We start from the raw sequence: 13,076 nt of genomic DNA on the forward strand, positions 1-13,076 counted from the left end.
GGGATTTTTTCCTGCAAGTATGCTGTAAAATCAACATGACCAGAAATGGTATGCAACCGTTTCCAATCTCACTGCGGAAACCAGACGCTGCCCAGCCATTCCTGATTTCACTGATGGGGAGTCAGTCTGTCATGAAGAGTTAAGCGGAAATAAACCCTCCTCTGCAAGTTGTACCTATAGGTACTGTAAATATCTCCTAAACCTGTACCGTTTAGGAGATATTTACCTTAAATGCAGCCAGTGACATCACTGTCGCATGCGCGGCCGTTCCTTCAGAGCCCCGTGCCGTATGCGCTGGAGTGACGTAATCGTGGGTCCAGCCAATCAGATGGCCAGATGCCGCGAACCCGGAAGAAGGGTGACAGAACATGTCACCTATGGGAGAAGTGTGGGGTCGGCGCTTCGGGGCTTTGTTCTAAGTTAAGTATATCATAATGAGCTAGTATGCAATGCATACTAGTTCATTGTGTTTTTCTTTCAGGTGTACTTTTTGAAAAAAAAAAAATTCTGAGGTTTACAACCTCCTTAACAATTTAAATACGCCTGGTTTATGATCAGAAGGTGGTGGTGCAAATTAATGCAAACCACCACTAATGCATGAAGGATTCAAGAGGGGGAAAAACCCATACACGTCTGGTCTTGCTGAGCAAGGAAAAGAAAAGCAGGTTCATAAAACAGGTGTTCAACTCTATTTAACCGCTTCTGGACTGCCTACCGCATATATACTGCAGCAGGGCAGCCAGGCTGCGCAAAATCAGGTACATGATTTTGTGCATGAGGTTCGGGGCGCGCTGCCGGCGACCTGCTCCTACTGTGAATGGACACAGCGGGAACCAAACCACGGGTCTGCGCTGGCCGCCGGGACCTGCTGATCGTTTGGAGAGGCAGAATGAGGTCTGTCCTATTTTGCAAACAAGGCAGATCGACATTCTGTGAGGGAGGAAAACAGATCTTTTATTTTTGCCAAGCAGGAACACAGATTGGTTTTACTCCAGTCACTGCATTCCCTTCCTTCCCCCCCATTAGAAAGCACTCCCTAGGAGCACACTTAAGCCTTTGATGGCCCCTGATGTTAACCCCTTCCCTGCCAGTGTCATTTATACAGTGATAGTGCTAAAAAAAATGCACTGATAACACTGTCACTGGTCCCAGTGTCACTAAGAGTCCTTTCACACGGGCGTTCCGCATGTCCGTATATCATCCTATTTTTTTTGCGGATGATACACGGACATAATGTATGTCAATGGCATTGCGGATGTCAGCGGATGACCATCCGCTGACATCCGATTTTCGTCCTTTCAGTTCTGTTCCGTTTTTTGGAACGGAACCCTATTTTTGTTCCGTGTAAAAAAACGGAACGGATGCAAAATCGGGTGTCAGCTGTGTCATGCGCAATGCCCATAGACATACATTATGCCCGTATATCATCCGCAAACGGATGGGATGATATGCGGACATACGGAGCGGATGACACAAATGTCATTCGCTCCGTGAAAAAAAAAAAAAAAAGTGCACCGGAGCGGATCGCAATGCGGTCCGCTCCATGTGAAAGAGCCCTTAGATTTGCCAGCTGCAATCCAGCTTATAAAAAAAAAATAAAATAAAAAAAAAGCTTATCCCATAGTTAGTAGAAGCAATAACTTTTGCACAAACCCATCAATATAGGCTTATTGGGATTGTTTTACCAAAAAATATGTAGCAGAATACATAATTGATGAAGAAATTCCATTTTTTTATTGGATTTGTTTTAAAGCAGGAAGAAAAAAAAAAAAAAAAAAAAAAACTGCAGGTGATCAAATACCACCAAAAAATAGCTCTATTTGTGGGGAAATTAAGGACATAATTTTTTTTTCGGTACAGTGTCGCACGATCGCGCAAATGTCAGTTATACGCAGTACAGTATCGCAAAAGGCGGCAAAACCTTCTGGGGCTGAAGTGGTTAACCTAAACATTCAGAGCAATATTTGTTTTCCAGTAACATTAAAGCAATTTCAGTCCATGTAGTAAATACACATAGGTCATTCACACACCGTATTCTACAGGTCATTCACACACCGTATTCTACACCACATCACATCTCCCTCAAGCCAAAACAATTAAAGTGAAGAGTTGCTTTTCTGAACCAGAGCAAGTGTCATAACTTACTTTATGTGGATCCAGTAAAAAGTCACTGAACTTGCTGGGCAAGGTGTACTTCTTAACCAAATCATCCTCAACAACCCATGGTGCATTCTCCCCTGTGCCTATCCGCAAAGAATTATGACGGATAAAGTAACGAAGTATCTCTTTATTAGGAGGGCGCTCCGAGCGATACAGACTTTCCACAGGAACCATGCTGATGACCTGAATTAAAGGGGGAAGTGGGTTAGCAGTTTTAAGCACATTTATAGTAAGACAGAGAACTGAAGTGTGTTGAGGGACAAGGAGAGTCTCTCTGTGTCAGATTTCCGAAAGTGGTAAATCTGCCAAAAAGAATTAATATTTACACTGATTACAGTCATGTAAAGCAAATTTCTGTTCACTTTGACCACCCAATCACGTTGAGATGAAAGTAGTACTAGGGAGTTTTGCTTTTCACATGAATGCATTATTGAAGTGAACTAGATTTTAGACTTTCCTGTAAAACCCATTTCTTTGAGAACATTACAGGACAGGCAGATTCTGAGGTAGGGGCCATGCCAAAGCTAAACCAACGAGGGGAGGGTAACAAGACAACCAGACAACATAGACCCCAAATCAAACAAAGTTCAGCACACCAGAATGTTGAATGCTAGGGTATGGCTATGGGATTCACCACCAACAGTCCAGTACTGGGAGGCAGGCGTTCACCTCACGCTGCCATATAAGAAAGTCATATAGTCAGAGGGTGCCTGGCTAAGTTTTACAAGATTTAGGACAGATGGCTAGATCAAACCTCTACATGCATAGACCATAAATCTGTAGTTACCCAAGTGTCAACTTTAGGTGTACATAGCACTACTTGCTTGCATATACTTAAATTTGCACTACCGTGTGTCATAGGTCATCAATCAGTACCATCACTGTCTGCATGCTACTGTACTACTAAAACATGTGGATGCTAGGTCCCCTCTCACTAGCTCATTTTCACAGGAAAACATTACTGATTTTTTTTGGAATGACTGTTTAAATGGGAATCATCCTTTCCTTTGTCATACTTTGTAATGATGTTTCTCTCACCGTTTCCCTTATGTTTCTCTTAAGTTTTTTTTTTTTTTTTTTTATCAAAGACCTGCTGCCAGCCTTGCAAATCTGCAATGCCAAAAGCTTGATGAAAAAGGACCAGAATGCACTGACTGATCTAGTACAGTGCAGAAAGTGCAGAGAAGTGGGGACACTAAAATCTACATCAATTTCAAAATTACCTTTTTTCCTTGAAATTATACATTTTCTCAGTTTGAACCTAAAAAGGTTTTTAATGGCCAGTAACTGACTATGCCGTTAATACATCTGCCCAGAGGAAACTGGGAATTTTTATGTACTTTGGGAGGGGGGGGGGGGGGGGGGGAGAATCAGTGTTTTACAAGGAACAGAATCTAGCCAAAAGAGCCTTCTTTTTTTGATTCAAGTGCAATTAATGGTACTGCAACACTGGAGAATAAAAAAAAAAATGAACCACCCTGCAGATAGAGGCGGTTGTCTAGTAGTGTAGAGTAAGGTGTACTATGGGGAGGAAATTGATCAAGCATGTAGGTTGAGCCAGCCGCAGTGTCACCCCCTGGGTGATACAGAAATGTTGGCTTACAGCAGGGCTCGACAAATCCCAGGCGCCAGGTCGCATTGGCGACTAGAAACTGAGTCCGGGCGCCTAGGATTTCAGCCATCTGCTGTCAGGGATCGGGACGCCACTCTGTGATGCAGACTTGCAGAGATTTGAAATCCCTGCAGCTCCTAACCATAATTCTCTGTGTCCTAACAAAGCATTTTAATTGGTCAGCACCGTCACATGGACGGCGCTGACCAATCAGAACCGGCTGCCTTTTCTCCACTCAGCACATCCATAGGACGCACTGCTCGACTTCTGCCACTGTCAGCCCTCCTCGTTGCGGTCACCCGGCACACATCCATCTGACATCAGGTAAGAATGCTGGGTCCGCGGCTGAGCGGTGTGTGAGGCAGGGAAATTGAGCACCAGGTCTTGGCTCTGCACAGAATTTCATGTGTGAGCCGCTCCCCATCCCACTGCTCCAGCCTCCAGAAACGAAAATAGTGATGCTGAGCACACTGCTCCAGCCTGCCTGTGTGTCACTGTTTCATTAGCCCCTGGGGGAGGTGGGAGTGCAGACTGAGCCCATCCTGCCGTGGCTAAGGGAAGGGATCCACCTACAATTAGTTGGGGGCACCTTTTATTGGCCAGGTGTGGAGCCCCCCATAGACACGTGTGTGGGGGAGCAGAGCAGGCCATTTTCTGAGCTGGAGGATTCCTCTGTACATACCATAGAGCTGAGGGGATCTCACTGTATATATACACATCTGCCTGAGACTTTCATCCCCCCCCTTCTCTACCTCCTCTTTTCTTACCATTTCTTTCCCTTTTATTTCTTTTTTTCTGGGCGCGGGGCAGCTTTTTTTAAAAACTGGCTCCTAACTTTAGCTGGCTCCTAGATTCAGAGAAAATTTGTCAACCCCTGGCTTACAGAAAAGGAAGTTTACGGCACAGTATCCACTATACTAATATTTAGTCTGGGATCTTTTTGCATGAATTACTGCATCAATGCGGGATGGCTTGGAGGTGATCAGCCTTTGACACTTATGGAAGCCCAGGTTGCTTTGGTAGAGGCCCTCAGCTAGTCTGCTTTGTTGGGTCTGGCGTCTCATCTTCCTCTTGACAATACCCCACAGAGTGTCTATGTGGTTTAGGTCAGGCGAGTTTGGCCAATCAAGTACAGCGATACCATGATCATTAAACCAGGTATTGGTACTTTAGCAGTGTGGGCATCAAAGCAACCTGGGCTTCCATAAAAACAGCAGCGCCACAGGCTGATCGCCTCCATGCAACGCCACATTGATGCAATAATTCATGTAAAAGGAGCCCTGACCAAGTATTGAGTGCATACTATACTGTACATGGACATTTTGCGGTAAGCCAACATTTCTGTATGGACCGTGGGAGGACCAGGAAGGAATATAAAGGCTACCAGGAATTCTCCGCATTACACCCAGGAACAGACTCCTTGTGACAGGGAAAAGCCCCTTCTAAGGGACAGACACGCCTTGGACCTACATCCATTTGTTAAGAGGTTTTTCCAACCCCTGCACGAGGTGTGGAAATAGGCCATTACCCTCACAGTGTTAGGAGTCTATATTCTTGAGGTGGCTGTTTCTCTGCCCTTGACTTCTACCAGCTGGTAAGAAGTAAATCTTTAAGGTGGTGGGGCGCAGGATAAAAGCACTTGACACGTGTTTTGTTTGGAGCACCCAACACATCCCTATTTTATTTTTATCACTTGGAGCTGTTTACATTTGTTTTTTCAATATTTGCAAAATTTGGGACTCACATTTTAGACACCGTATATAAGACTTTTGTATATTCTTTTGGAAAAGTGCACAATTTTATTATTGTTCACTTGTGTTTATATCAATATTCACCATATGATTTTTTGGTAACTATTAGTTACATTCCTTGTAGTGCGTCAGGGATTTTTTGAAATTGATCGTGCCCCACAAATTCTTTAATGGTCTGAATGGTAATATAGATGTTATCCAGCAGATCTGAATGGGAGACTGCTCGCAACAGGAGATCCTCCAAATATCCCAGAGAGATACCTCGTCAACGTAACAAGGCCAGCACGGGCTAAAACCTTGGTAAAAGCTCTGGGAGCCGAGGCGAGACCAAAGGGTAATATGCCACAAATTGAAAAAGCTCCTCTGCCACCGCAAAGCGGAGGAAACGCTGGTGTGTCCCTTGAAAATGGGAACATGGAGATATGCATCTTTGAGATCGATTGAGGCCAGAAAATCCCCGATTCAATGATGCAACCACTGACCATATGGACTCCATTCAAAACTTCTGCACCCGCACAAAGCGGTTCAGAGCCTTGGAGGTCCAGGATTGGACACATCCTGCCCTCCTTTCTGGGCACCGTGAACATGCTTGAATAGAAACCTTGAGCGTATTCCTGCGGAGGAACGGGAACAATCACCCATTGAGCCAGGAGATCTCGCACAGCCTCCCGCAGATCTTTCAAACGCTCCGGAGACAGGTGAAGATTTGACTGAAAGAAACTGTCCCCTGGCTGGGACCAGAATTCCATCTTGTACCCGGAGCAAATCCGTTCGCAAACCAGTCCAGGGTTCCTGAAAGAAGCGCAGACGCCTCCCTCCACCCCATCCCCGAGACGGGTGAGGGCACCCCTTCATGCTGAAGAGGACTTGTCTGCAGCACCGGAATGACTGGCCTTGGACTTGCCCCAATGCTTTTTAGCTCCTCCAGAAGCTCTAAACGGCTTACCTTTTTCATGCACCCCGGAGGCACAAAAAAAAAAAAAAACGCCTTATGAGCAGAAAGAGGAACCCCGCTTAGTACGGAGAGTTTTACCCTTGGCAGATTGAGGAAGAAGAGTACTCTTCCCACCAGTCAAGCCCTGATCAACTCATCCAATGAGTCGCCAAACAACCTGTCTCCCAGAAAGGGGATATCAGCTAGGGCTCTCTTAGAAGCTTGGTCAGCTGACCAGCTCTTCAGCCAAACCATGCGCCTTAAAACAATGCCCACGACCAAAAACCTGGCTACCAGGGGAGTCACATCCATAGACTCATCACACAGGAACACCAGAGCCTGATCACCTGGTCCAAGAGTTCCAGAGGAACAGTCTCAGGGTCCAAGGACTCCTGCAAACCCCTAATCCATTCCGTCACTGTCCGAGTGTAAGACAAAAAACGGTTTCAAAATGGAACCTGCCAGCACGTGAAGATGGCAGGAAAGGGATTCCACCCCCCTGTCTACTGGATCTATAAAAACTGGGGAATCCTCCACAGGCACAAGGATAGATTTGTTTAATCTGGAAACAGGATAATCCACCTTAGGTGGCACTGTCCCAAGGGTTGGAAGCCTTTTCAGCGACGTTTAAAGCATTTTGGCACCACCAACACGTGTTTTAACGCGCTGCCATTGGTCATTCACAATATCGTGAAAGAGGTCGGGACAAGGGAACACCCTCAGTCTTTGGAGACTTATGCGAGCCAAAAGGCCACCCACATCCCTGCCGGCGTGGGCTCAGCCGCCAATTTTAAAGTATCCCGTACTGAAATAATCAGTGCTTCCAAAGCGTGTTCCCACGCTGCAGCTGAAGAGGACAGGTCCTCTTCACCATCTGACTGCGAGGACAGCGACCCCTCAGGTAGGGGAGTGTTCAGGGCAACCACATCAGTCTCCGATTCAGAGGACATAGATTGAGCAGGCAGTGGCCGTTTTCAGCTGTCTACCTTCTTCATGAGTAAATCAACTTTAGTCGCCAGGCTTTCCAGGGCTGCTGAAATCACCGCCAGCAACTGCGATCCGGAGTGTCCGGGAGTCGCAGAGTGGGTCTGAAGGTGACTGCACAGTTTGGGACTCCATAATGCAAGTAGCAAAAAACGAGTACCGTCGCTTTAAGAGCGCCGATCAGAGCGGTCTGCAGGGAGCCCCTTCAAACTAAACTGACAACGGACATACTGTCCTCCTGATTCTTCCAGCAGCATGGAGAGAAAGACCGGAAGGGACCTTGGGTAGCAGCAGAAAGGTCACGCTGCTCAGGATAGCACAGTGGCTACGCAAAGATGGATGCCCATAAAAATCAATAGGAAGCTTCAGGGGAAATGACTGCCCCATAACAAGTCTATGGGGAAAAAATTCACATTGCCTACACTTAAGATGGCGGCACCCATGGCGAAACATGCGGCCAGTAACCGACAAAGGCCTCAGGAACCACAACAGGGACCAGCAAGTCCAAGGTACCATGTCTTACACCTGTATATCTTCTACATACGTGCGCGCATGAATATGAGGTATAAGGAGAGGTGGTCTCGCAACCTCACTGGGGCCGATTGAGGTTTCCATTTGGGCTCAACAATATGTTCCCCCAATGGGATTATAACCACCACTTTTATTAAATGATGTCCTAACCATTTTTTGTAGCTGTGAGACATTATCCCATTTTAATACATTTTGGGTGTAGGGGTTTTGTCTTATTTATATTTTTGTGACTTCAAAACTGTCTTTTCATAAATTCAAGCCTTGTGTGTCCTCCTAGGCAGCATCATTTTGGGACCAAGTTCTTTTTGGACCCTTGATTTAGTTCCTTAGTGTCAGAAACCAACTTTAGAGAGGAGTGAAGTTCATGATCAACCCTAACAGCCAATGAATCAAACAAGATTCAAAGTCCGTCCTACAGAGAAGGCATAAAAGTTGAAAAACCCATCCTGCCGAGTCACGAGGAGTACAGAACTACAGACGGGGCAATCGATACACCCAAGGAGGGTACAGAATCAGAGGGAGGATAACTTTGTAAACTTTCAGCAGCTGAATCACCAGTAGGGGTCAGTGCAACTCTGCCCATTCCCGAGAGCTTCCTCCACAGTGGGTGGTTCTCCTGTAGATGATACTCGCTGTGATCTAGGAGGCCAGGAGTGAGTTGAAACAGCAGGCTACTCTATGTTCACAGGCACAAACACGTTGCCGGTATCCTATCGCTAGAACTGTCACTCTTGGGTATTTTTTCACCTCAGAGTTGCCCGGGGAGAGAGAAAAGCACCTGGCCAGGGTCACATGGATCTGCACATGCCCAAAATAGCAGCTCATGAATAGTTTGCCCAAGTGGCTCAAAGCCTCAGAAAAAGCAGTAGGATTAACCAAGGGTGTTTGCAGATGTGTCAAAGTGGTGGCAATTAACCCCTGAGCCACCACACTTCCAAATGCCACAGAAATCAGGCAGATAAGACAGGGGGATGACCCTGACACTAGCCTGAGCCAATCCCTAGTAAGGTTAGTTGATGGTTGGGGGATACCACCAGGGCAGTAAAGAAGACACACACGGCATCTCAAACTCAATCCTTTTAGCCCCGGTTCACACTTGTGCGAGTGCGGGGTTCGCATGTAATGTCGGAGCGCACTGCTCCTTCATTACATGCGATCGGCTGTGCGGTGCGAGTTTAGCCATACACTTTGTATGGCTAAATTCGCAACGCACCCGCAGTAAACACGCACAGTGATCCTTTTTCGCAGCCGCATCAGGATCGGATCACACAGCGGTTCACACTTGTGCGATCCGATCCTGTGCGAACTGCAAGATCGCACTGCGATATGCGATCAAACTGGGGGTGTCGTTAAGATTACATTGACACCCCCATCACATCGCATATGGCAGTGTGAACTGCCAGGGGTGCGTGTGCGATGCGGGAACAGGCTGCGGATTCGCAGCCTTCCCGCATCGCATTAGTGTGAACCGGACCTTATTGTAGTTTTAGTAGGGGAAAGGATTGACCCTTAACAGCCCTGGCTTTGTCTACTTTGGAATGGCACAGCCCCAGAGCAGGAGTGTCTTCAGGGATTGGGTTACCCTGATGTGATCACCTATATCGCACCCTCCAGCTTGCCCAATGTGCTGCAATACGTGCCTAGTACCCAACGCAGGATTTATAGCCAAAAGCAACATTGCAGGCTGGATCTGCGACTTTTCTGGCAGTCTGAGTATAGTGCCCGAAGATCTAACTGTGGGGCACTGATCTAGAAGCTGCACAAGATTCCACCATGACCAATTTTATTGAGATTGAATTCTATAAGCGCAAAATCAAAAAAGAAAAAAAAAAAATCCCCATTTACACCCCCCCCCTCCCCCAAATCACATACAAAAACACAACTTCACTGAAGGCCATCAAAACCTAGAAAAGGGGTACAATCTCAGAAAGTTAAACTATGAAACATTTTAAAAGAAACTACTGAAACAAATTCAGGGAAGCAATAGTAATGTGTCTCACCTTGTCTTCATTTAGCAACTTAACATCATATTTGTGTGGTAGAAATTTAGGTGGGACCCATTTTTTCTCTTCTTTTTTGAAGCTCGCAGGCAGTTTACGGGGTGAGCGTCGTGCTCTGTCACCTAAGAGATGAAGTTCATATAGGTGTCAATTTTCTGGATTATTTCCGCTCAATACTAAAACATAGGCATTAACCACTTATTAACATATATACTGCGGCAGGTCGACTGTCCCACGACTGCCTGCAGGCACCCGCGATTGCTCCCCGTCGAGACAGAACGGTGGTCTTCCGTTGTAAACAGGGCAGACCGCTGTTCTGTCAATGAACACAGGGATCCTACGTACCTCTTACCTAGGAACACAGATCCCCGTATTCATTCAGTAAATACAAAAAAATAAATATATCTCCTTGATCGTAAACGTGATAACTTTTGCGCAAACCAATCAATATACACCCATTGGGATTTTTTTACCAAAAATATGTAGCAGAATACAAATTGGCCTAAAATGATGAAAAATAAGAGCTTTTGTAAGAACTTACTGTTAAACTCTTTTCTCCGAGTGCTCTGACAGTCGCAGCCCGTTAAGATGTCCTTCACCATTGGGTAATGGCGCCCTTTGCAGGAGCAGGCTAGGCAGTGAAAAGACTTCCCAAAAAGCTTTACACAAAGACACACCTCTAGGGGACTGTCCCTCAGACACTACCCTGAGCCACTCAGTGCTGCTCTTCAGGTTTCGTATAAAGCAGTACAGGAAGACAATTAACCCCAAAAAAGAGGGGCAGGGGCTGCGACTGTCAGAGGACTCAGAAAAGTTTTACGGTAAGTTCTTACAAAAACTAATTTTCTCCTACGTCGCAGGCCGTTCAGATGTCCTTCACCTTTGGGATGTCCCAAAGCAGTGCAGGCGTGCGGGGTGTAAAAGCCACAACCAAAGAACGGCCAACCAGGCAACAAAAGCTCAACAGGAGCCAACCCCAGAAACAAAATTCACCCCAAGAAGAGACAGAACACCACGTCTCCAACAAACCGCTGCGCTCAAAACTTTGCGACCAAAGGAAGCATATGAGGATGCCATCAAGTCAATCTTGTAGAATTTTGTGAAAGTGTGCACAGACGACCAGGTCACCGCTTTGCACACCTGAGCCACAGAAGCCTGATGGCGAAAAGCTCAAGAGGCACTCACAGCTCTAGTAGAATGTGCCCTCACAGGGAAAGGAGGCACCTGACCCTCTTGTGAATAGGCCTGAACAATAGTCTGTCTGATCCATTTGGAAATGGTTGCAGCAGATGCAGCCAAACCCTTTCGAGGTCCCTCAGGAAGGTCAAACAGACTTCCGAAAAGACTCCGTGGCCAACCCTAATCGCCCAGACCACATCCAGTGAATGCAAAGGCAAATTCCTAGGGATGCATGGGCTTCGCGCAAAGCGAAGGCAACACGATATCCTCGTTGAGGTGGAAATCCGATACCACCTTGGGAAGAAAAGTGATTAGGGTCGCAGGACCACTTTATCCCGATGAACCACCAGATAAGGCGAACGGCAGAACAGAGCCGCCCATTCAGACACTCTGCGAGCAGAAGGCATAGCCACCAGAAAAGCCACTTTTAGGGACAACACAGGCAGAGAGATTTCTCTGATGTTCTCAAAGGGGGGGGCCGTTGCAAAACCGACAAGACCAAATTCAGGTCCCACGGAGGCAAAGGAGCCCTCCGCGGTGGAGCCAGATGATGCACTCCTTGAATAAAAAGGTGTGAATCAGGGAGTTAGTCTCCAAGGGACGCTAAAAGAATACAGCCAAGGCTGACAACTGACCTTTTATCGTGCCGGCCCCAACGCTGGTCCACACTAGGGCTGCCACGACGCGTCAATGTAGTCGACTACGCCGACTACAAAAAATTGTCAACGTGCGTGAAAAGCGCAGACGCGTCAACGCGTGACGTCACACGCCCTCTGGCCGGCCGCCGCGCCGCTTGAAATTCCCCCGCCGGGCTCCGTCCACACCGATGTCGGAGACGAGGTGAGCTCCAGCACCCCTGTACTCCGCCACAGCTTCTGCCGCAACGCCATCCTCCCCGATCACCCCCCAGCTACTTGGAGATGTCACATGTGCGGCCCTACACCGGCTTGTACTGTACTGTGGCGGCTTGTAATGGCCTGTTCTAGGTGGGAGGGCTTACTGGGGGGTCTGTACTGGGAGGGGGGCTTACTAAGTGGTCTGTACAGTACAGACCACTTAGTAAGCCCACCTCCCAGTACAGACCCCTCAGTAAGCCCTCCCACCTAGTACAGACCCCTTAGTAAGCCCCCCCTCCCAGTGCAGACCCCTCAGTAAGCCCTCTCACCTAGTACAGACTGTACTAGGTGAGAGGGCTTACTGAGGGGTCTGCACTGGGAGGGGGGGGGGGCTTACTAAGGGGTCTGTACTAGGTGGGAGGGCTTACTGAGGGGTCTGCACTGGGAGGGGGGGGCTTACTAAGTGGGAGGGCTTACTGAGGGGTCTGTACTGGGAGGGGGGGCTTAGTAAGTGGTCTGTACTAGGTGGGAGGGCTTACTGAGGGGTCTGCACTGGGAGGGGGGCTTACTAAGTGGTCTGTACTAGGTGGGAGGGCTTACTGAGGGGTCTGTACTGGGAGGGGGGCTTACTAAGTTGTCTGTACTAGGTGGGAGGGCTTACTGTGGGGTCTGTACTGGGAGGGGGGGGGCTTACTAAGGGGTCTGTACTAGGTGGGAGGGCTTACTGAGGGGTCTGTACTAGGTCGGAGGGCTTACTGAGGGGTCTGCACTGGGAGGGGGGGCTTACTAAGTGGGAGGGCTTACTGAGGGGTCTGCACTGGGAGGGGGGCTTACTAAGTGGTCTGTACTAGGTCAGAGGGCTTACTGAGGGGTCTGTACTGGGAGGAGGGGCTTAGTAAGTGGTCTGTACTAGGTGGGAGGGCTTACTGAGGGGTCTACTGGGAGGAGGGGCTTACTAAGTGGGAGGACTTACTGAGGGGTCTGCACTGGGAGGGGGGCTTACTAAGTGGTCTGTACTAGGTCAGAGGGCTTACTGAGGGGTCTGTACTGGGAGGAGGGGCTTAGTAAGTGGTCTGTACTAGGTGGGAG

The 13,076-nt window shown here is 47.8% G+C and overlaps 1 protein-coding gene across 1 annotated transcript in view; it reads right to left on the minus strand.

Annotated features, from left to right (window-relative positions):
* The window catches only part of BAZ1B (bromodomain adjacent to zinc finger domain 1B), a 143,758-nt gene that overhangs the window by 73,248 nt on the left and 57,434 nt on the right, over nt 1–13,076 (minus strand). Inside the window, exons 5-6 of the mRNA XM_082244972.1 lie at nt 9,973–10,094; nt 2,146–2,343 (exon numbers count right to left, since the gene is read on the minus strand). Coding sequence (XP_082101098.1) covers nt 2,146–2,343; nt 9,973–10,094 — 320 coding nt within the window. The remainder of the gene's footprint in view (nt 1–2,145; nt 2,344–9,972; nt 10,095–13,076) is intronic.

This window comes from Pelophylax lessonae (genome assembly GCF_965119305.1).
Source record: "Pelophylax lessonae genome assembly, chromosome: 2".
NCBI classification, from domain to species: domain Eukaryota; kingdom Metazoa; phylum Chordata; class Amphibia; order Anura; family Ranidae; genus Pelophylax; species Pelophylax lessonae.